Below are 24596 nucleotides of genomic sequence, written 5' to 3'. Positions count from 1 at the left end.
CTTTGTAATAGTTGCTGTTTCTTTCTCCCTTCGTAGAGGTCTCAGATGAGAAAATAGGGAGTCATTTTCGATGCAGTATTGTAGACCACCTGCAAGCTTGCTACCCTGCCTTGACTGAAGAAAGTATTACTAATGAAATTGTTTTATCACAAAATCTGGATCAAATCCTAAAAGCACTGACGCATGTTGAACGTTCTGTGGGTGAGTTATTTTTGTGATCGTGAAGACTGACATATGGATCTAAATTTTTGTTTTGACCTGTTCAGATAACTATAAATCCAGTAGTAATGCTCTTTGACATATGCATAAATATATATATTTTTTAAATCATAAATGCAAAATGTAAAATTTATCTGTAATTCTTACATTCTGAGCATTGGTTTTCAGAGCTAAAATTGTGAACTTGCTAGAGAAGAAAGGAAAATATCAGGGAGTACAACTGAGGTTATTTGGCCTATTTTTCTTCAGTCCAAACAAGGAATTAGAATCATAGAATCATTTCAGTTGGAAGGGACCTCAAAGATCATCTAGTTCCAAACCCCCTGCTACAGGCAGGGACACCCTCCACTAGACCACGTTGCCCAAAGCCCCATCCAACCTGGCCTTGAACACTTCCCGGGATGGGGCCTCCACAACCTCTCTGGGCAACCTGTTTTGGTGCCTCACCACCCTCACAGTGAAGAATTTCTTCCTAACATCTAATCTAAATCGACCCTCCTTCAGCTTAGGGCCATTACCCCTTGTCCTGTCACTCCATGCCCTTGTAAACAGTCCCTCTCCAGCTTTCCTGTAGGCCCCTTCAGGTACTGGAAGGCTGCTGTAAGGTCTCCCTGGAGCCTTCTCTTCTCCAGGCTGAAGAAGCCCAACTCTCTCAGCCTGTCCTCATAGGAGAGGTGCTCCAGCCCTCTGGTCAGCTTCGTGGCCCTCCTCTGGACTCACTCCAACAGCTCCGTGTCTCTCCTGTACTGGGGCCCCCAGAACTGGATGCAGTACTCCAGGTGGGGTCTCATGAGAGTGGAGTAGAGGGGCAGGATCACCTCCCTCGACCTGCTGGTCACACCTCTTTTGATGCAGCCCAGGACATGGTTGGCTTTCTGGGCTGCAGGCACACACTGCTGGCTCATGTTGAGCTTCTCATCAATCAACATCCAAGTCCTTCTCCTCAGGGCTGCTTTCAATCCATTCCTCGCCTAGCCTATAATTCTTTAAGTGTATTTTGACCTAATGGCTTATAGATAAATAGATGTATCCTTACTGTTGCTTTTTTTTTTCTCTTAACAAAAAGGATATAAACTTGTAAAACTATTGTAACATAATACCTTCCAATTTTTGTAGGGCTATCATAAAACTTCTTATCCTTTCTGAAGAAGTCTTCCATGGTTGCCTTTTCTCAGAGCTCTCTTCATTATATAGCACTGGAGTGTTTTCTTTTTTTTTTTTCTTCTTTCTTCCATTCACCAAATTTCTAAATGGCATGTAGGTGCTTGTAAAATATTTAAAGATATTTCTATGTTTAATGAGCAAAAGTTTAGGAGAGCTCTAAGCACAAGGAGTGGTCAACACCTGTGTTTTAGAATAAGCTTATGTGTTAATGACACACAACTAAATATATTTTAGGCTTGCCTTAATATATTTCTAACTTGTCAGAGGCATGGTTACCAATTTAGATGAACCATCGTTTTATTCTGCTGTGAAAATTTCTCTTGCTTTCAATAGGATTACAGTGCCCTGACTAAGATCTGTAATTGCAGAGAGGAAATTAGGCTAAAGCGTTTATCTCTCTCTCTCTCTCTCTCTCTCCTTTTCTTTTTTTTCCTTTTCTTTCCCCTCCCCTTCTTTTTGGCATTTAATATTTACTTGAATCTTGGATATATGTCTGTTCTCTTAAACCAGACTCTAAAGGGAGCCTGCTTGGCACCTTGGTGGAGCAGGCCTCTCTCAAACCTGCGGAGCTGGAGAAGCACCTGGTTTGGAATCAAACACAGCTCCTGCTGAGAACTCTTGACCAACATGTCCAAACTGTTCCAGAGAGCAATGTGCAGTCAAACTTCGTGAAGGCCTTTTTTGACTACATCACTACACTGGCTGCTGTTGTGTTACGAAGTCTGAATGCAGAGCTGGGTAAGGGGTTTCTGCTGCAAAGTCTGACCCTAGCTGAAGATACCCAGACTACATAGTCTGACCTGATTTTGGAAAGTAATTGTGCAAAAATGGTTCCTTGCCAAATGTGCCTACTGCCTGTGTATAGTCAGATCTTTTGACCTCGACCGATTATTGCACTGCTTTTTAAATTTTATTTAACACCTAGGCCACCCACAGCTAAGGTAAAAATAGCTGATGGCAGTAGGAGTACAAGAACAGTAATGTTAACTACTGACCCAGATTCTACACTTCATTTAGACAAAATAAACAACCCCTGGCCTCCAAAAATTCTGATCACTACCCTGTAAGGTGAGATTTATTTTTGCATCCAGTGGATCAGCATGCTGTGCACTTTTCAGCTCCCTTAGAGGCAACCAGTGCCCTGCTGCTCCACAGGGATAAGAAGAGAGTGTGTAGAAGGCTATGAAGAGGTAACCAGGCAGAATTTTTTCATAGAATCAGCAGATTATGGTGGTCCATGAAAAGAAATGCACCATCAACACATAAAGCTGTCAGAAGGACAGAACAATTCACTGTGCTAGGGGAAAAAACACTTGTCTGTCTGTTAAAGTTGACACTAATTGAGCTGTACTAATGTAAAATACCACAGTACTGATTTCAGAGAATACCTTCCCCAGAGGGTAAGAAAAAAGGGCAAAGATCTGTTTTCAGACATGCTGTTTCAGCTCAGGTCACTACCATGCCAACCATAACTTCTGTATGGATTTGATTCATTCCTCATTGACTAACTGCCAAAGCCAAAAAATGCACAATATTTAAGGGCTGAGTGAGTTTTAGGAAAATTTGTACTGGAAAATAAAAGGAAAAGGTAAACTTAGGAGAATCTGTTCAGAGTTACTTGACATAACTCAGTAGTGGATACAAATGCTTTTCAGCAATACTGGCCGGGGTTTCACTCCTTCTGTAAAAGTAGCTGTATGTGTCTAAGTTCCCTCTGCCTTTGCTCACTTTGACTTGAGTAGAGTGTGGACTCACTAATCTACATCCAGAGACTCCTCAGAAACCAATACTGCACGCTTTCCGTGTCTCACCACAAATATGTGTTTTGGTGAAAGTTTGAAGTAGAGTTGTTAAACTATTTGAACCTAGATCTCACGTAAAGGCCAAAGACTCTCCATTCTACCTGTTTTGGTAATAGATCCAGTTAAATGTGAGTCAACAAGTTTGAGAGGCATATCATAATCACAAATGCCTTGCAATTTACTCTGGATTTTACCACAATAATGTGAATGTGGACCTCTGAATCTAGTCAAAGAGGTTTCAGGCTCTGGCTCTTAAATTTTGTGTTTTTAAAATAAGACTTGGTTGTTGTATTCAGCTAATGGGTTTGTATTATGATAAATATTCTGTTGGGTTTTTTTTTTTTAAGATATATCTACAGAAGTGAAAGTGGGGAACCCTTTCATACTGTTACAGCAGAGTCCATCTCAGCTGCTTTCCCAGCTTGTGTTTGAGAGACAGGTTCATCCTGACAGGTTGGTGCTCTTCAGATTATATACTTCTCTAGGTCATTTTGGTGTTGGTGACTTTGGACCTCAGCCAGGATTAAATTCTACTCTGGCTACTTAGCACAGGTAGTACAGCCTGCTGTGTCCCACTAGGCGATCACTTAATGCTGCAAGGATTGGTGTGCAAGGAGGAGCTTTGTCAGTGGCTTCTCTACCAACCTGAAGATTTTTGGTAGGGAAAACTGTGGATCCATATTTTCAACAACTATTGTCTGTTGTAAAGAGAGAGTGCATTTACGTGGATTTTTTTAACTGAATGTGTGACAGTTCAGAGCAGTGCACTTGCAGCTTAGCAATGAAATAAAATACACCAGTTGGGATTCGTAAGAATACAGCTGGGTGTGGCTCTTGTCCTGGTCAGTAGGTAAACTGGATAATCTAAGGTCTTTCCCTCACAAATTATTAAATTAGGCTGGCATGGAAAGGGTCTGATATGACAAAATAGCTCTTAAAAAGATGAGCACTAATGGTGAACTGGTTTAGTATGTTGCTTTTAGATAAAAGTCAGTGTTTGATGAGTAAGTTCCTTTTTTTTTTTTTTTTTTTTTTTTTGTTAAAAGGAATGGCAGCATAAGCTCTGAGTTATCGATGTCGTGCTGTCTGTGTTTTTTTCATACTGAGTAAGCATAGTATATGTACTCTTCCTCTATATGTACCTGTGAAGAATATTAGGGGGCTTGTGTTTTTGGAAGATTTATGAAAATACGTAATTGTAAAGTACCTTTTAGATGTGCTGGGTAAGCTGATTCTGTTTTCGATTCTGTTTTCAATCCTGCAGGCTTTCTTCTCTCTTGGCTAAAGAAGAATTGAACTTGAATGTGCAGCAAGTTATTGTTAACTGTTGCTGTGAACCACTGTCCTTGTGCAGTGCAAGGCAGAACAGCCAGGCAAAGTATCTTCTGACAAACATCAGCAACTTAGCACAGCAGTGTGCCTACCACTGCCTGCCAGATGTTGAAATACCTTTTCACAATTCTGCAATGACCTCTGAGGATATCTCTACTCAGGTGCCATCCTCTGTGAATGACTTGAGCCAGCACACACTCACTGCTTCCTCCCTGGACTTCCTAAAGTCTCAGTCGAAGCTAATGGCCACAGTGGCATGTCTAAGTGCATCTAATATACAGAAAATTCCCAAATCAAGTTTATCTTGGATGGAATTTCGGGGCAAACGGGAGGTTCCCTTAGGTGTGGAACAGATTTCCAGGGAGTGTGAAGCATTGTTGAAGGAGTTCCCAATATTGGAACGATTTCTTCTTGCTATGTTTGAGCCACTTCAGAATCAGCAAGAGGAAGGTGGTAGTTTGGCTACTGTCTTCTCTGGCAAGATGTACATGTCTCTGGTTCTCCTAGGATTGCATTCCACCACAGCTGTTAAGGTATTAATGGGAGTCTTTGAGCAAGCTCTTGCTGCAAAGGATTGGGACAGAGCTCTGAAGGTCTTGGATCTGTACAGTCAGGATGTGGAGGAGCTGGTCAATGTGAAGGATGCTGTGCTGAGCTGTGCAACTGCTGAAGGTAAGAATTATTTAGTCAGGCTTTTTTCCTTCATCTTCTTTTTTTAATGAAGAATACAGCCTGGATCAGGAGGTGGAAACTAAGATAGTAGTCCTTGGGCAAATCCAAAGACAGAAACAGATCCCTTCCCTTCATCCTAGATTTGCTTCCTCTGGTGGTGCAGATTCTGTTTTGCAAATGTGCAAATCCCGACCAATTTAGTACAAGAGAACTGGAATGCATCTGTGGTGGTATTTTTCTGTGAAAAGCTGAGTGCCGTTAATGGAATCTGTCTTACAGCAGTGTCATTGTCATACATGGATGATGTATGCTGTGAAAGGAGGTGCCTTTTGGAGCCTAAAGATACTAAGTGTCCCGTGCTAACTTTGGTTACTTCCCAAGAATCTGACGCTTGGGATAAATCTAGTATAGATTTTTCAGCGCTGTACTGTTTCTTTTGGTGATGCGATCCAGTGAGGATGGGGATTTTTCTATTTTCCAAGTTAGAGAAACTGAGTTTCAAACTAGTGGTTTGTTTCCTCCGCAGATAAAGATGGTTGGCAATACTTGTTCCCAGTAAAAAATGCAACACTGAGAAGTAGGCTGGCCCTGCACTATCTGGACAGATGGCCCCTTGATGCCAGTTTGGAAATCCTAGCTTATTGCATTTCTGATTTGGGCATAACTGATGAACTAAAAGCCAGTCTGCAGAGCAGGAAGAAAGAACTTCAGATTTATCAAAAGGTACAAAGTAATTCTTTAAGTAACCTGTGAGATGAAATAGGCAGCAGAGAGCAAATATGCTTGTCCTTTGAGAAAGTCTTAGCCCTTGGTTCTCTTTTGATAATAATAGCTCTTCAGGTCTTTAATCCAAAACAGTTCATGTGTTTTCAGTGCTGTAGTATACAATTAACACTCTCCTTCCATCTTTCATAACTTTCCCACTCTCCTATTAGCATTCAGGTCTGCAAACATGATTGGACATAAACATTTGTGTGAGGCTGCTTTTTGCAAAGTTTTTGTTTTTCCATTCTGTACAAACGTTAGAGCCTCAGAAAGCTTTCCATGGCAATTCATCATTTTAGAAACTTGAGAGGTGTAGATGTACCAGGTAGACATGGTGTACAAGACTAGTCTAATAAGCGTGTCTGTATTGCAGTCAGTTCTTCTAACTGCAGATAACCAAGTTAAGTCAGACTAGCTGGCCTGGAGTTCAGCACAGACTGAAAAGTCAAACAGAGCAAAAGGGTCATAAATCCCTGCTGAGCTCTGTTTGGTGGTGGTTCTGCTAACTGTGAGTTATCTCGGTTGTCTTTCTGTTAGTGCCAGCAGTGTCTGCAGTGTACATGTGCTTTTTCATCCATAATCGTTGCCCTCTAGTCTTTTGAAAATCTTCCCTTATAAATGTTCTTTGTAGACTCATACCTCTGAGAAAATTGTATACTCTTTTTTTGCAGTGCAAGTGCATTGCATCATCCCAGAAATCTCTTGATTTGATCAGCTCAGCTGTTTTCTTAGGCTTAATGAGTGTTGTAGATAAAACTTTTAAAATTTGTGCTGCCCTAATATTAACTTTTTCAGATTTTGAATGTGCAAAATGAACCATTGTGGAATGACTGGCAGGATCTGAAAAAAGCCTGCACTGATGACCCCCAGGCTGTCATGAATATCATTCTGAAAGCAAAGGTTAGGCATCATCATGCGAATTTTGTTGAATTAGAATGCGTTAAACTTTGAATAGATAAACTTGTTGAAATAGCATCTGAAAACACTGATCAACAGAGATTACTGGGGGGAGGAAGAATTCCTTTCCTCAGTTCTGTGCTACAGAAACAAATACAGTTCTGTGTTTAATGTCAAGATTTACAGGTACTTAATAATCCTTAAGTTTAAGTTATAATTCTTAATCTGAGATACAACCTGTTCTTTTCTCTTAGAATTTTGAAGACTTTAATAGCATGGCTTTTGGCATAATACAGGCTTGATTATTATATAAGTAATAATACTGTAGATCTGGCTGGCTTTAAAAGTGTCTCTCTAAAAAGCCAACTTGCTTACTGTGAGATGGGAAGATATTCTCAATGAAGGCTGTGACTCTCACAAAATTGACTATCATCGTCTTCTCCTTGTCAGTGTAATTACTTACTTTTTGCATGTGGGAGAGGAGTCTAAGCTACAGAATTTCTTGAAGTCGATCAGAACTTTGGGAGAAACAGCTGTATCAGAGAGTAGAGTTTTTCCTTCTTTATTTTTTTATTTTTACTCTATTTTTTGTTTTAATTCTTTAGGATTATGAGTTGTGTGAGGAATGGGGGCGTTTGTATCCTGTCCCAAGAGAAGACTTGATCAACCTTCACCGTGAGCACCTTCTCTACTTACTGGAGATGGGAGACATGGAAAAAGCATTGCAGGTAATAGCAGAACTCTTTCAGCCTTACATCCGTAGGTCAAGTAAGTTGAGAATTGTTTTCTTTGCCTTCTTCATGTGTGTTTTCATGGCCTTTTTGGTTCCTCTCTTGAGATATGCTATTTGCTTAGATATGCTTAGGATCCTGGCTCTCCCCTGTTCCACTTAAGTGAAAATCCAGCTTGGCAATCTAGTTGTTGGACCTAATAGCATAAATGTCACTTACATGGAAATACAAGGCCCCTTTTATCTGAAAAATCATAGTGAAGCATTTCTGTGCTGCTCAAGCAGAAGAAACAGAAGTGAAGCTAATAGCAGGAATCAGTCAGTTGTGCGTCAGGGCCCAAATTAGTGAAGCATGAATTCTTCTGGTTTTAATAATTATGGAACTATGTTGCTAATAACAGAGAGCATAAAATGAAGTGCGGGCTCTTTCAGACTACATAGCTTTGAAAATATTCTGGAAGCAAAGTGAAGCCTTCTCATCACTACACCTTCTGTCCCATTCCTTCCTTAATTTTTTGCTTGCTTGAATTTTAAAAATATTTTGATTAATAAATGGAGAAAATAGGCAATGAGTAGTCTATAAATGGATTATCTGAATAATCCCTATATATGTAAGACACTTATGCAAGTTACTATGCTTGCTGGACCATTGTAGGGCAATAATCTGTCATGGACTGCCTCTCATAAAGGCTACTTTCCAGGAACGTAGTAGGGATTCACTGTATTTTATTTGTAGCTTTTACAGAGAATTGAAGACCCTGGTATTTGCCTTGCCATCAGTGAACAGTCCCTTGATCAGCATCCGAACTTGGCAGCCTCTCACTTCTTGGCTGATTACCTCACAGCTCACTTCTACGTGAATCTGACAACAGCACGCCGTAATGAAATCCAGGCACTCTATATGGGATCAAAGGTGAGTAAAACTCCTGCATTGTGGGATTAATGGCAATATAGAATTATGTAAGTAATTTTATAATATACACATAATATATAAAGTCTGTAGATTTTACCAGAGCATTCTCACCATACCAGGTCTAAGATCGTGAGTCTTAGGATCCAAAGGAAGGTTAGAGATAGCTTAAAACGTCTCTTCTCCATCTTTGCAGTTCCTGTATTATGAGGTGGTTGTAGCTCTCAATATGAACAGAGCAGTCTGGTGTTTGAGCTGTAGGGAGTGGAGGAATGCACAGGCTGGGGGGGCGGGGCGGGGGGTAAAATAAAATCATGGTGTTTATCAGGACAGTCGCTATCTTTGTCCCAGTGAAAAAGAAAGCACCCTCATCTTATTCTCTGTGTTAGAAACACCAGGTGTCCTTCCTGTGTAGCAATATAAACATATTCTCACCTGTATGGTGGTCTTTGACACTTATATGGCATGTTTCTCCCAAGTGCCTTCCAAAGCTAGACAGTATCACTCCTCTTTTTGGATGGCCATTGCCTGTACAGAAGTCATATAGGTTCTGTGCTCAGCCTGGGAATAGATGCATTAACTAGTAGACTACCTTAGTCAAATTCATTGTATGTAAACTAAATGCAGTGCTTTTGATAATGTATATTTTGTTGTAGGACTACAAATAGCAGCTTGCTCCAGTGTGTGCCACAACAGTATTTTGCTGGGCTTCCTATTTCCTTACTTGTCCCTTTTGAACACGTGATTTAATTTGGAAAGTGTCCATATTACGTGTCCGTCTTTAGGAGAATTGCTCTTATTTCCTCCTCTTGATGTTTCCTCAAATGATGGAAGGATGAGGCTTGGGCTAATATTATTTTTCTGTGCTTATTTTAATAGGACCATGTGCCCTACCCTGCTACAACATATTTGTCACAGGGTCACAAAATGTTTTCCACTCTTCAACTGCCTCTGAAATGAGACAGTGTTGTATAGAATGGGAAAGTGGAAGCTAAGTAATTTCTGCAAATCCACTCAGTAATTCTGAAACAAAAGCAGAAATAGGTCTGAGAGGTCCCACCTCCATTTTTTGGCCTCTGTATTTTATTCCATCCTCTGCATAAGCCACTGTGCTAATTTCTTGTCTTTAATCTCACAGAAATACGGTTTTGAACATGTATAACTTTAACCTATGGGTTTTTCCTTGTGTCTCAGGTGCTGCTGACTCTGCCTGAGCTCTCCCGTGTTAACTACTTCCACCTCTCCTCCAGGCCACTGCTCATGCTGGAACAGCTCCTCATGAATATGAAGGTGGACTGGGTAGCTGTTGCTGTGCAGACACTACACCAACTCTTAGCTGGACAGGAAATCGGTTTTACAGTAGATGACATTGACAATTTGCTCTCCAAGTATGCAGAAAAAGCTCTCAACTTCCCTTTCGCATTAAAAGAAAAGAGATCAGGTGACTGTCTGTGAGAATGGCCTTTCTTTCCCAAGTGAAAGACAGCAGTTTCCCCACAGAATCACGTCACCAGTTGTGCCTCAACATTTTTAGATGTGTGCCTCCTCTCTCTCTAGCCCAGAACATGTTCTTAAAGTCTTTGCCTTTCTTGTAAATAGATGTTCTCAAGGACCAACAGCTTCCAAAGTTTCTTGGACTTTCCTTCGTTGCTTCTTTTTGGGTCTTTTTTCTTATGATATTGTTCAATTTTATTTTATTCCTGTTTAACACAGTCACTGATGACTTACGCAGTTCTAAAACCTGCAGCCAACTGCATCTTCCCCCAGATAGAATGGGGATTTAATCTTCCATAGTTTTTCCTTCTACCAGAGTCCTGTTGCTTTTTTCATATAAAAATTCTATTTAAAATTCTCAGCACAGTTCTCCTTTCTGGTTTGCCAGTCCCTTCTCATCCATGTTGTCTTTGATTCCCCTGCATTTGGCGCTCTCCTTTCAGGGTTTTAGAACCGCAACAGCAGAGGGTGCTGCAAATCAAGTCCAGTACTTATGTTTCACTGTATTAAAACTGCATGACGTGTGTACCTATCTGTATCTATTTATACCTATATATATGGTACCAACTTGCTTTATGCCAGTTTCCAAATGTTGATTTTGTTTCATGATTTAAAGATGCAGCTCTTGCTAACATAAAAGCATCAGACTTATCTATCTTTTCCTGCCGAATGACCTATAACTTTGCAAGTATGTTACTTCCACTGCAATGTGAAGCATTTAATATTTTCCATGAGCATCTTGTGTCAACTAATTGTTTTCACATCTGATATTTATTCTCTGTTGTGTTACTCCTGTGCCTATCAGTAGTCTGTTGCTTTGGTAAGGATCCCTTTTCTGTGTTTTAGGTCATTGAATTTTATATAGTTTTGCATGAATTGTTGTGGGCTAATTTTCATGAAAACTTGGTCATTTGTAATCACATAACTAGTCCTGTTTTGTGCTGACATTCTTACATACTGTGTGAATGGATTCCTCTAATCTTTGTAAAAACAGGTAGATGTATGGCTAGTATTGTTCTCTGATTTTTTTTTTTTCTTCCCTTTGTCTTAGATTCTCTGATACGTGTCCAAGAAAGTCTCAATCAGGTGTTGGAGTGTGAAGCACTGTCTAAATCAGCCTCATCGGAACTATCTCCTGTCAGCTTTACTGGTAAGGTTAAGACCTTGGTGCCATTTTCTTTCAATCTGTTTTGTCCTCTATGTATGTGTGTCCCATGGCTTAATAGTAACTTGGGTCGCATTTAATGCAGGATAGTAGGTCTCTACAGTTGGATGCTTTGGGCCCAGTTAAAAGAAAACTTAAACAGGAACAAGTAGTGTATGGGTTTGTTTTGATCTTTGGTAAGTATCTGCAAACTGTCTGAAAAGTCAGCACAAAACCTTTTCATTCCTGACCCTACAGAAAAAAACAAGCCTGAACAGACCATAGGAAACAGGACTACATCTGCAGGAAAACAAAAATTACCTCTTTGCCACAGCTAGGTTGCTAGTGGATTAATGGTGCTGCAAGTTAATCTTTCTGTGTCTTGACTTCTGTACTCTCTCAGTATATAGGCAGAGCTTGTCTGGAAGGCCGTCATTGTGGTACTTCTCCCTGTCTTTCTGTTCTTTGCTCAGTAACATTTTTTCTTCTGGATCTTAACTTTGGTTTTACAGTAGAAATCTCATCCATGTTTTATTTTTTCGTCATTCTTTTGGTCCTTGAATTTATTTTTTTCTGGGATTCCTCTTGTGACCGGAGGGAAATAGCACACCTTGTATTGTCTGAGAGGTTCCACTCACAGTCCTCAAACACAAATAAGTAGAAACAGCATAACTTAAACCAAAACAACTGAAGAATATTTGTGACTTAAAACCAACCACAAATCCTTCTATAGGTTCCATTCAGCATCTAATGCAAGAGATGCACTCTTTGGAGGGAGACAAGAGGTGCACAGTCTGTGCTCTCAGGGAACGACTAGCAAAGGATATCCTCAGACCTCCAAGGCTGGTGATTCTCAGCCAGTGATGGGTCTGAACTAGAGCTGCACAGTGATATTCTGATCTACAGTTTAGGGTGTCTGAACTGTTCTCTGGTTCTGTATCCTGAACTGAAGACTCTTCCTGCTCTGCCTACATGAAGTGACAGCAGCGTCTTGGATTAGGCTGTGTAGCTCTTCAGTTTTTCTCATAATGGTCGGCTTAATATCTGTATGTTGTTAGAAAACTTGAATGCATTGTCTTCTAATGTTCCTTTGCAATCCACATATCCAAGTATCTACTTGGATGAGCATGACTTAGCTTTATTGGAATGGAGATTTTTTTTTTTTCTTTTTTAGTTTAGTATTCATGTACACAGAAGATGGCTTGCAGGGCTGCAAAGACATGTTGAACTTTTTAATTAGCCTGTAGTGTAACTGGCTCACATTGTGTAAACTAAAAGCCTATCTAATACTGTAACCTTGACTCAATGACTATTTCATTGGCAAGGTCAAAAATCCCGAAGGCTGAAAACTTAAACTCCTGCCTCTTTGAACTGATTTCACCACAGTAGATTGTAGAGGAGCCAGAACAGGGAGTGATATGCTGTTGCTAGCTGTACCACACCTCTCCTGAGATAACAAGAAAAAGTCTCAGTCTTCAGGAATGTCAACACAGGGTATCCTTAAGATTATATTTTATGCTATATTGTTTTTTGGTATCCATACACCGGGGTATTTTTTTTTTCTTCCTCTTCTAGGTCTCTGCTTATGATACAAGAACAGATGTTGACAAGTTGTCTTATACTTCTCTAATTGTTATGGTAAAGGTCTATTAATAAGTATGTGCTCTTGCTTGTCAGTATTGAAGAACAAGAAGTTTACAATCTTATAATTTTAGCTTAAAGCATATATATTCCTTACACAATGTTATTCCGCCATGCCTGGTTGAAAGATAATGGTAGTCGTCTTGTGAACCAGAAAGATCTTTTAGCCTCAGTAAGTCTATAGTGTTTTCTGGTATTCAAGACTCCATTAAACAGCTTAAATCCTGTTCCATCTTTTTCTTGGCCTGGCTCTTTTTAAGGTGTCACCGTATCTGCAAGTCCTAGAGACAGAAGTCTGCAGCAGAATTTGTTTCCTCAAGAATTTGTGCCTCCTGAGAAGCCGCCACCAAAGCAGCAATGGATCCCTGATGACACTGAAACAATATGTATGGTTTGCAAAACTGAACGCTTTACTATGGTAAGGAGCACAAACGAAGTACAGACATTCCTAGAGCTGTGACCTTAATATGAACACTTGCTCATAGTCTGTGTCCTAAGCTTTAGCATGTTTGACTGCATCAGCATAGACCTGACAAGATTGCCAGTCCTTTGAGATTTAACCATTAGTTTCTATTTAGTGTAGTTGAGGAGACTGGCAACAGTTAGCTCCTTGCAGAGTCCTGTGAAATGATAAAACCTAAAGAGGAAATCTGGTCATCAGAGAGGAGACAACTATGAGATCTCAAAAATGTCTAATAGCAGTAGTAATATTTCAAAAGGCCATCTAGTTGACTGTGCTGGCAAGGAATAATCTGAATTATATGATGCTCACGTTAGCAATATGGAAAATGTAATCTTTGTTGATGGTTACACTTTTCTAAGTGTAACCAGTTGTTTCATAGAGTATTCCAGCAACTGCATTGGTGCTCTAAGGGAGAAGATTAATTTTGAGTTTTGCAGGTGTGCTGGCATTCTGTTCTCTTCTATTGCTTAGAAACAGTACTGATTTCTCAAAGTATCTGTTGCTTTTGAATTTGGAAATTACTAAGAAGGTGTCAGAAAGATGGTCCACAGCTTCTGACTTTTCCAAGAGATGATCTAAATAGTGCTGTGATCAAAATTGGGACAATTTAAATAGCGGAAAGCCCAAGACTGCAGCAAACGTTTTAAATACCTGCCTCTGGGTTTTGTGTGGTGGGGGGTTTTTTTGTGGTGGTTTTTTTTTTTCTTTGCCATGCTCTCTCCAGAAAGGAATTGTAACAGTGAGAATCAGTCATTGTATAGTTCTGTAAAGCCTCATCATGCGTGCTGTTTCCTGTCTTCAAATGGAGTAAGCTTACTCACGAGTGGAGGCAGATATAGGAGGGGACTGTAGTAAATTCTTTTTGTTGCTCATCCATGACCTCTTTTGCTTAGTTTAACAGGCGCCATCACTGCAGGCGCTGTGGCAGGCTGGTGTGCAGCTCTTGCTCCACCAAGAAAATGGCAGTAGAAGCTTGCAGAGAAAATCTCTCTCGTGTATGCGATCAATGCTATAGCTACTACAACAGAGAACATCAGCCTGGCTTGGTACAAGACATAAGCACGTAAGTCCTGCCATTTGGGTTCTCCTCAATTTCATGTACACAGCAGAGTACGTGAATGGAATGAGAGAGAAATAAGTATTTGGGTTTATCTGGATAATGTAATAACATCAGCTTTTTGGCCTCCAGCTGTTGGGATTTTCAGGTTTGATAGGTGTGGGGATGTTTCTTATGCCTCAGTTTACTTTTCATATTAGAAAGAACATTGGAGAACCAGGCAACAAAGTCTTTCATTCGTTAAGCATTAATCGATCATTAAACCTGAGAATTGAATACTTTGCAAAACATATTCAGCACAAACTACTACAGTGTGACAAAGTTTCTTGCAGTTTACTCGGCTCCTGGATTAACATCACATGTTCACTAGCTCTGCTGAACATACCGGTGGTTTTATGTCATTCCATAATCCCTTGATTATGACTCCTTGAACCCTTGGGGATTCAAAAGCAAGTTCACGATTAGATAGGCTTTGAAGATTTCCTTAATAAAAGGGACTAGCTGTGATGACAGATTTTCATGATGTGGTTGCTTTAAGCTGAGGATTGGACCAAAATTCATTGTGCGTGTGTGTGTGTTAGACCAGCTGGTGAAAAGTGCAGCTGAAAAGAGTGAGTTTTACTCTCTGTGACCCTGTCAAGCCTGCTGATACTGCCATAGCAGATACTGCTATCAGCAGGCTTGACAGGGTCACAGAGAGTAAAACTCACTCTTTTCAGCTGCATTTCCTCTTTTCCTAGCAAGCCTGCAGATAGCAGTATCTGCTATGGCAGTACCAGCAGGCTTGCTAGGAAAAGAGGAATACTGTGCGGATCTGAAAAGGAACCTCTGAAAAAACAAGCAGTCACCTCTAGCTAAAACAGTTTGCTTGAGAATGGTCACTTACACTGCCAGATTAGGTCAGCAGAGCCTAGCAGTGAGCTTGAATGCCACCTGACATGTTTTAATTGCTTAAGTGTCTGGGGTTTTTTTATACTCATCCTTATTTATATAGCAAAACCAACTAAATCTTAAGGACAGAGATCTGGAAGCCAAAAACTTCATTTTAGCTCTGACATATTCTGATACTGGACAGTTCTTGTTCTCAGTGTCTGCTTTTTTTATGATGTGTGCAACATTGGTATTCCTACAGATGGTTATAAGAACTAATTACTTCATGTAGTTGAAATACAACAATGCAGAGGCAGCATCTTAGATTTCCAGACAGTAGGGAGTAGGGGCAGGGGGCAGAGATGTTAGATTTTTACAAGACAGTGTTCAGAAAAGCTAGCCATATTGATCTCTCTTTTAAAACTATGTCTTCCCCAGTGTGCTGGAGTAGGCATGATGTTTCTTTCTGTCATTTTATTACAGCAGAAAAGAAGATCAGGACCAAGTGGAAGGTAAGGAGTAGAGTAATGTTGAACTTCAGGGGTTTTTTTTTTTAATTTTTTTTAAATGCCTGATTAGCAGCAGAGTTAGAGATGGGAAGCTGATATGTTTAGTTGCAGTTGAAGGGCAATCGAAACTTCAGTTACAAAATATCTGATGGGTATTGCATGTGCAGGCTGAAATTGAGCATTCCAAACTTCTTTGAATGGAAATTGAGATTTAGGAGAGATGTCTGAGCCAGTATTGAACATGCTGAATGGGGATTAAAGGAAGGAACTGAAGAACAACAGTTGGAGAATGCACTTTGCATACTAGAAACAGTCAGCAAGAGGCTGTGGTATGAGTAGGAATTAATTAGCCCACTACAGAGCTGTGCTGAGTGATCCTCTGTTTACAAACCATGATAGTACAACTCTGAATACCACCGCAGTGTGCTGTGGTGTTTGATAGCCCATGCTGCCTGGGGGTAGCACAGGATGAGGCCCCTCTTGTGGGTCTGGTTGTATCCTGAGTTCCATCTCCTTTGCTGGTTGTGTGAATATGGACTAGTAATTTCCCTTCAGTGCCTCAATTTCCACATCTAATATCACAACACTTCAGGAATAATAACAAAATTTAGTTGACTTTTTCTCTGCCATTTTTCCTCAGAAGGTATTTACTGTTTGTTGCGTAGTCTGGTGTTTGAGGTGATTCTGCAAGGTTTTCCTACACTGATGTGAAATTCTGGCAGACCAAAACATAGGTATATGAAGTGCTTATAGCAGTAATGTGAAACATGGTGCAGAATTTGCATTTGTGCTACAAAACAGCTGAGAATATTTTTCTTTTCTTATCCCTTTTTAAGTATGATGAGCTATTGGAGCTTTTTTTTTTCTGTTGACAGAAGTTTGCTTTACTGCTACCTTTGTTACAAGACTGAAACAGCTGAAATACAGTTTCTGAGTTGTTGCTTCTGGTTAAATCTTTTTCTTTGCCTCCAGCATTGCTACACATCACTGGGCCCATATGATTCATTTAGTAGGAGGGAATAAGAACAGTATGGAAATCCTCAGGTTTAAGAGGGAAAGTGTTTTATTCTGCTTTTCTAACTTACCTGATGAGGCTGTGAAGAAGGCTTATCAAATGTTTTCAAGCCTGAATTATTCTAATTATTCCAGTTTCCAGTTCAATTTTAAAAAGCATGTTTCTTTTGTTACTCACCCTGCAGTTTTAGAGTTACTCCACACTCTAACAGTCCTTCTGTGAAATCTAGAACAGTTAACTTTGAGACTTTTTTTTTTTTAATGTTAAGTTTTTCCAGGGAGAAGAGGAAGTTGATCCAGGGAAAGAGTAGCAAATTAGCATTATTCTCCATTTCTTAGCATTGTGAGATTGGCCATTGTTTTTCTGCCAGGAACCACAATCACAAACTTGAGCATCAGGGGGCTTGTGCATTCTCAGCTGCACTCAGATGACAAACAATATTTGATTTGTAGCTATTCTGGGTTACTAATTTCAAAACAGAAATGTCCTTAATGTGGAGGAAAGAAAAAGATTTTTCACAGAAATTACATTTCTTGAATCATTTGATCCAAACTCCAATTTTCTGCAGTACTATCTTATATGAAAACTTAATGTCAGGAGTTAGCTCATCTTCTTACAATCTTTCCTCTTAAGCTGCTGGGCTATACCTTAAAATAAATAACCTGAATTTGGAAAAGAAGATACAGGCAGTTAAGTCATTTACCCTTTCTTTTACAACTGGTTCTTCAGTTTCCCTTTTTAGCTGTAACCCACAGCTTGCATATTTCCAGTTCCCTCCTGTTCGGAAATATTTAATAACTTGGATAATCATTTGAAGACATGTTACTGGAGCCAGTTTTTGGTGACAGGGTGTTGGTAACAGTGAGAGTAAGTTCAGGTACAATTCAGCAGCCTGCTGAGGAATGGAAATGTTTCTGTAATCTGTGTGCTGGACATGTGATACTGGCAGGAAGTGGCACAATGGAGAGGATTACAGATGGCTGTTTTACGAGAGTATAGGAGTACTCTGCATTATGTGTCCTTAGCCAGGTTTGTTGCTTCTTGTACAATGATTCTACCCGGTGTTTTCTTTTTGGCTGCAGAAACTTCTAATAATGAATATTCCACAGTGGTGCAAATACCCAAGGCGACTGAGCTTGAATGGATTTTTTCCCTGAATGAAGAGGAGAATGAAATTGTACGCAGTGAATTTTACTATGAACAGGTCAGGTCTGAAGAAAGAGAGTCCAATATAAGCAGTTCCCTAGAGAACTACCTCAATACCCATGTTTGTCTGTCTTTCCTCAAATTGTCAGGCTCCCAGCTCTTCCTTGTGTATTGCCATCCTTAGCCTGCACAGTGACAGCATAGTGTGTGGCCACCAACTGATAGAGCACTGCTGCAAATTGTCCCAAGGGCTTACTAATCCTGAGGTGGATGCTGGTCTCCTTATGGACATCATGAAACAATTGCTCTTCAGTGCCAAAATGATGTTTGTAAAAGCTGGAAGGAGCCAGGATCTAGCTCTCTGTGACAGGTGATTTATCAGATGTTCGCTAGGATGTATTGACGTATTGTCGAGGCCGTTATCCTTTTTTCCTGGGGAGTGGAGGGTGAGAAGGTTGTTTTGTGATTGCACTATGGACATTTTAAACAAGAAGAGAAGTTCATGACGTAAGAATAAATGTAAGAGTTCAAATAGTAGAAATTCAAGTAATATGACTACATAATAATTACTGAGAAAATTCTCAGAGTAGGGAGAAATAATTCACAAAGACAAGGGTAAATATTCTGCTTCTGATATTGTGTATCTGCTTTCTGCAATCTATATTTCAATATAGCATTTTAAACCTGCACTTCCTGAGAATGAGCATTTTACACTTTCCTCAAGTTTTGTCCTACAGAGCTTGAGGTGGCAGGTGTTATATAAATTTCACATGTACTATTTTGATTTGGTAATATATAGATAGTGTCAGCAATCAGGGCCTGCTGGTGTTCCACTGAATGTGGAAAAAAAAAGCCCAATAAAAAATAGTCTGAATAGGATGGTATGATGGATAGAGAAACCTGGTATACTGGTGATTAGGAACCACTGTTGTAAGAGACATAAAGTTCTGTAAGTATATGATAATAGTGAAAGTGTATGTATTTGTTTAACCTCTTTGTTTTCTCCTAGCTACATCAGCAAAGTGGATGTGTTGAATATTTTGGTTACTGCTGCCTACCGTCCAGTACCATCTTTGGATCAGATTCTTCTCCCTGCAGCAGTAACGAGATTAAGAAATCGGCTTCTGGAAGCAGAGTACTATCAACTAGCTATAGAGGTAATGACAATGGAGGGATGTCAATGTTAGTAATGCTTCTGTAGTGGCTTTTTTTTTTTTCTCCCTCCTGAGTTCAGATGGAGGTGATTTGTGAAACGGACAATATTTAAACTGTTGCAAACTGGGATTAAGTTTTTAAACAAGGGAGAAATAATTTTTTGAACACTGGAAAAATTTGAGAAGGAAAAGTCCTTCTGCTGTAGAGCAGGCTGCTGAAGGCAAGGGTAGGGGCCTTGTTTTCCAGTACAGTTAAAAATGGAATGGACTAACTGAAAGAAAGACATTAAATGGAGGAATGTTGCATCCAGTAGAAGGGCTGAGACATCCTTTGTGGCAGGACTTTATCTGAAGTTTGTATGTTTGATTTCATTTGTCTGTAATCCCACAGCAGACACTAGTAAGGCACTTTTCCCAAGCATTTACTTGGAAATCAGCAATGGTGGCAAATCTGTTGGAGCTCATCTGGTGTGGTTTATCATCTTCTGTCTTCCTCCTGCTCCCAGTATTTCGTAAGCTGCTGTTTTATGGCATTGCAGTTTAAGAACAGGATTATGATACTACAAACTTGATTAGGATTTTTAAGGGGTAATAAACAGCAGGAACAGATGACCTATTTGAATAAAAACAGTTCATGTTTAAAGGCAGCTGGTCTGCTAAAGAAAATCAGGAATAAATTTGATCAGCAAAGTTATGCAAAATGAAAAATTTCCTAGTGGTTCATGAAGCATCTTCTGTTGCTTTTTTTTAAACCACAAACCTGATGAATTCTACTCTATAAAAACCATTTGCTGTAGAAAAGTGGATGTGAAAATGTCCTGAGTTTTGAAACTGCTGAACTGAAATTTTCCAGATAAATAGTTGCTTAAACTTGTACAATAAAAAAAATACTTCCTTGTTTGGAGATCGCAGGTGCTTCAGTAGTTGGCATTTTGTGCCAGTAATATTGAAATAATCAGCATGGGTTTTTTTGTGTTTTGTTTTTAATGGGAAATGTGCTCTAGGAAGTGAAAGGTCACAATCACAGACTGTGTGATAAGCCAGTTTTCCTGCTTTCTGTACCGGGACTGATTTGCAATATTAACAAACAATTTTGAATTTAGGTTTCTACAAAATCTGGGTTGGATCCAGGTGGAGCATGGCATGCCTGGGGCATGGCATGCCTTAAAGCTGGAAATTTAAGTTCAGCAAGAGAGAAGTTTAACCGATGTTTAAAGCCACCTATGGATCTAAACCAGCTGAACCATGGTTCAAGGCTAGTCCAGGATGTGATACAGTACCTGGAGTCCACAGTGAAGCCCATACTCATTGCGGTAAGAGTCTTCTGTCTGCTCTGAAGGGCTATAGTAAGGCTAAGTAATGTTGTAATACACATCTTACAGCAATGCATGTTACAATATCAAGTGTTAGGGGGTTTTTCCTTTATCATGATTGCATATTGCAAACTGAATTTGTTGAAAAATTCATTATCTGTTTCATCAGAGTGAATTGGTGGCTGAGAACGAGATCATAGGATTTGATAGTAATTTGTGGTATACTTAGTGGAGGGGAAAGAAGCTGTATTGGTTAACCTGTTATTACTACAGTCTGAGGAAATTAAACTCAGTCCCAACAGTATGTTGTGATGCTGCAGTGATGCCATTTTCCTACTGAAACTCTGATAACTTTGCAGGAATTCAAAGGAGAATTTACAAATGCTGTCCCACTCTTCTTTCCTTGTCAAAAAGCACTATTACATGGTTTGGGATTAGCTCTGGAAGTTCTGATTAGGTACCAAAAATGACTTTTAGTACTAAGTAACTGCAGAATCATTATGATGAAAGACCTCTTAGTGATACATATTTTAGGAGAATAAAAAGCCCTGTTTGAACTAGATTATTGAAGTAGCTGTTGACACTGGAATTGTGCTTAACTAAATAAGCCTCCTGTCTGTCCTGGAAAGAGCCACGCTAGCTACAGCAACAGTCAACAACTCTGTTGATAGCAGGGTTCCAATCTAGTCTTTCTAAAAAGCATTACTCACCCCTCTAAAGTAATATCTCTTTTAAAAACAACTATCACAGAAATGCTTCAGGGCTGAGGGGCAAGATCTAATTGAAAATAAAGTTTTCCTCTTACTCATCACCTACCAATTCTCTGTTTTAACGGCAGGATGACGATTACTTTGCAACGTTGAGGGAACTTGAAGCAACACTGAGAACGAGAAGTCTGTCTCTGGAGATGATGTGTGAGGGGAAGATTCAACACAACAGCTACTATCAAGAATGCTTGTTCTATTTACATAGTTATGGCACTAATCTGGCTATAATAAGCTTTTACATGAGGCACGACTGTATGAGAGAAGCACTGCTTCACTTGTTAAATAAGGTGAGTGATCTAATTTGCCATCACCTAAACTGAAATGTGAAAACTAGCTAAGAGGACTTCAAGGCCAGTCTAAAATGGTAATGAGCATCATGCAGCATTCTGGGTGTTTTTCTGCACAGTTTTGAGGTCCTAAATGTTGTTATACAAACTATCCAGTGACTGACAAGAATTCAGCAACATAGTGACATGAAAAAATAACTTTGATCTTTACATCTTATGTTTAATCTCTCTTCCCCATTGTGTTGAAACAGTGGCTTCTAGAGGGGAGAAAGTGGTTTGGGTTTTGGTTGGAGGGGTTTTTTTGGGTTGGGTTGGGGTTTTTTTGGTGTTGTGTTTTTGGTTTTTTTTTTTTGTAGAGGTCCTGCATCAACAGCACTTTGTCTTTTTTCTGCAAAGCTGAAAATCTGGGACTATTGTCATACAGTTCAGGAGAGAGAAAGAAGATTTTGAATTCCAGCATGCCAATAACGCTAGACATTTTACTCTCTCTCTCACAGTGGCTCTGTCACTTGGTATAGTTTGTTGAATCAGAAACCCACAGGAACCCGGAGAACAGAAGTCTAGGGAAGCCAAACAGTGGTTTCCAATTTTCCCTTAGGAAAATTGCATAGTATAGGAGGGCTTAAGAATATCTGGAGAAAACAGTTCTGTTGGTGCTAAATTACAATTAAACCTAGAAATTATCCCCACAAGGTTCTCACGAATTCATTAAGGGTGCTTCTCAGGAGGTGTGGAGGAGACTTGAATCCATTATATCTCACCAGCTTGAATGATGAGTGTGGGGGGTTTTGTTTGTTTTCTTTAAGTTTCTGTGCTTGTGTTTGACACACTGATTTTTTTTTTTATTATTATTATTAGAAATAATTCTTATTGAGAATGTACAACTTGAAACACCAAATTCCATTAACTTCAGTCTGCTTATGAGCTTTATTAATAGAAAATTAAGTTGTCTTATCAGCTCTGTTTTCTCATTATATCATCAGTCATTCTAAACTCATATACTCATCTGCATATTAAATTTGCTTTTCAAATGTGTTCTTTATATCAGTTTAAATCTGCCTGTGAAGAAAAGTTGCGTATTTTTTCAATGTTGGCAAAATAATTTCACTAGTTAAGCAGCAGAATTTGAAAATACTCTAGACATACAATTGATGTGGAAGTTTTGGACAAGGAGACTGGTAGTGATCATGTAAACTAGAGAGGAAGGTTTGTTACCTTTAAAGCTGTAAGGTTCTAGGCTTCTGATGAAACATTTTTCAGTTGGCTCATTGGAAACATTTTATGTGTACAGGCTTTGTAGCTTGTATATTACTCTGAGATTAAAAAAAAATACCTATCATGTCTTTAAAATGTTTATGCAGGCCATATTGTCACACACGCTTCTTTCTGTAGTAACATTAATATGTGAGGCTGCATTTGCGAGACCATAGTTAGGAGGTCAAGGGAAGTAAATATCCCCCTCGGCTCGCTACTTGTGAGGTTTCACCTGAACTACTGTGCCCAGTTTTGGGTTCCCTAGTACAAAACAGACATTGTCAAAGTGGAGCAAGTCTAATGGGAGGCCACCAAAGTGGCTAGGGGCTTGAAGCACATGATATAGGAGGAGAGAGATAGAGCTTGAAGAAAAGTCAGAGATCTATGTGCTGTTTTCAACTACCAAGCGGGTGATTATGAGGAAGATAGAGCCAGGCTTATCGCACATGTGCAGAGTAAAAGCGTAGAGACAGTGGACACAATTTGGAGCAAGGGAAACTCCAACTAGATATAAGGAAAAGTTTGGGTTTTTTTTTTTTTTTTTTTGCAGTGAGGATGTTTAGACATGGGAACTGGATACCAGAGAGACTGTCGAATTGCCCTACTTGGTTATGATCAGAACTTCACTGGACAGGCCCAGAGCAGTGTGACCTAACTTGGAAGCCGCTCTTTGAGTGGGGATTTGAATGAAATGACCTCCTGAGATCCCTTCCAACCTAAATTATTTATTAATTTTATGATCTCTGTCACTTAATACTCCTTTATGATATATAAGGAAAATCAACAAGCCACAGTGGCTTTGCTTCAAACTACCTTTCTGATATTTGTGTAGGAATCCCCATCAGAAGTGTTCATTGAAGGCATCTTCATTCCAAGTTATGAAAGTGGAAAACTGCATATGTTGGAGAACTTGCTGGAAACCATTGATCCAGGATTGGAGAGCTGGGGAGTCTACTTGATTGCAGCCTGCAAATACTTGCAGAGAAAGAACTACTACCATATTTTGTATGAGCTGCAACAGTTTATGAAGGTAAGACAAGGGTCAGTGCCATCTCTTTCCTTGAAATGTTGAATACTGTCAGACTTTTGGTTATTTATTTGGTGTAAATCCGCATGATGGACAAGTATATTTTTGCTACTTTTCAATTCTAAAAAAACAGATAGGAAGGCCTGAGCCTCACTGAAGCTGACCTGCTATGTGTTTGTCATGGATCTAGTGCGTTGCTGTAGCTTAACTGCTGTTTTAACGAAAACAGAGTATTGTCTTCTTGTGTGAGCGCTTTAGTACAGACAACGATTAGTGAAGGTGTTGTACTTTGAACCGTCTTAGTGTTCAGTGTATTTCTTCTAGGATCATGTTCGTGCTGCCATGACCTGCATTAGATTTTTCACTCATGGAGCAAAGTCTTACACTGAACTGGGAGGCAAACAGACATGGCTTCTAAAGATCAAGGACCATCTCAAAGTCTATCTGCAAGAGGTCTCAAGAAGTTCAGGAAGGAAAAAAATGGCATTCACTTTTCGGAAGAAAATGTCTGCTACAGATGTGTCGAGGTATCTATAAACAAGAAGCCAAATGGTAGGAAAGAGGAAATCCAGGCTTTTGTCTTTTGGTTTTGTTTTGGTTTTTGCTTTTTGTTTTAGTGGTTGTGTTTAAGTTGGCTTTAGCTAACACATGCTAACTGTGCCTGACCCAAATCTGACTTTTATGTAGTTGCAAGTATAGGATTCCCATTACGTTTTCCCCCAACAACCCAACCCAAGAGATGAGCAATTGTTTCTACTAAAAATATCAGTCTATGTATCATCTAGCTTCTTTTAATTTAAAAAACCAACCAAACAAAAACCCTGTAGTGCATAGACGACTATATATTGATCCACAAATTTTCTTGCTTTTACTCTTCCTTTCCACAAAGCAAGCAGCTTTTACTCTTCCTTTCCACTAAGCAAGTGCTTAGCTGTCTACTGGGGTTAATTCAAAACATTCAACT

General features: G+C 39.5%; 1 protein-coding gene across 3 annotated transcripts in view; it reads left to right on the top strand.

The window, feature by feature from the left end:
• Window positions 1–24596, top strand: part of ZFYVE26 (zinc finger FYVE-type containing 26) — a 55720-nt gene that overhangs the window by 20119 nt on the left and 11005 nt on the right. For 2 of the 3 annotated variants that reach the window (XM_054825957.1, XM_054825959.1), the window contains exons 18-37: window positions 37–201; window positions 1894–2121; window positions 3533–3638; window positions 4450–5189; window positions 5716–5912; window positions 6750–6854; window positions 7457–7579; window positions 8318–8494; window positions 9686–9932; window positions 11037–11135; window positions 13031–13188; window positions 14127–14296; window positions 15644–15672; window positions 17767–17888; window positions 17980–18200; window positions 18840–18987; window positions 20088–20297; window positions 21136–21351; window positions 23438–23635; window positions 23957–24159. In XM_054825957.1, coding sequence (XP_054681932.1) covers window positions 37–201; window positions 1894–2121; window positions 3533–3638; window positions 4450–5189; window positions 5716–5912; window positions 6750–6854; window positions 7457–7579; window positions 8318–8494; window positions 9686–9932; window positions 11037–11135; window positions 13031–13188; window positions 14127–14296; window positions 15644–15672; window positions 17767–17888; window positions 17980–18200; window positions 18840–18987; window positions 20088–20297; window positions 21136–21351; window positions 23438–23635; window positions 23957–24159 — 3862 coding nt within the window. The remainder of the gene's footprint in view (window positions 1–36; window positions 202–1893; window positions 2122–3532; window positions 3639–4449; window positions 5190–5715; window positions 5913–6749; window positions 6855–7456; window positions 7580–8317; window positions 8495–9685; window positions 9933–11036; window positions 11136–13030; window positions 13189–14126; window positions 14297–15643; window positions 15673–17766; window positions 17889–17979; window positions 18201–18839; window positions 18988–20087; window positions 20298–21135; window positions 21352–23437; window positions 23636–23956; window positions 24160–24596) is intronic. The other variant, XM_054825958.1, reaches the window with a different exon arrangement.

Source organism: Grus americana, chromosome 5 (genome assembly GCF_028858705.1).
Source record: "Grus americana isolate bGruAme1 chromosome 5, bGruAme1.mat, whole genome shotgun sequence".
NCBI lineage: Eukaryota > Metazoa > Chordata > Aves > Gruiformes > Gruidae > Grus > Grus americana.
This window is presented reverse-complemented; position numbering and strand designations above follow the sequence as displayed.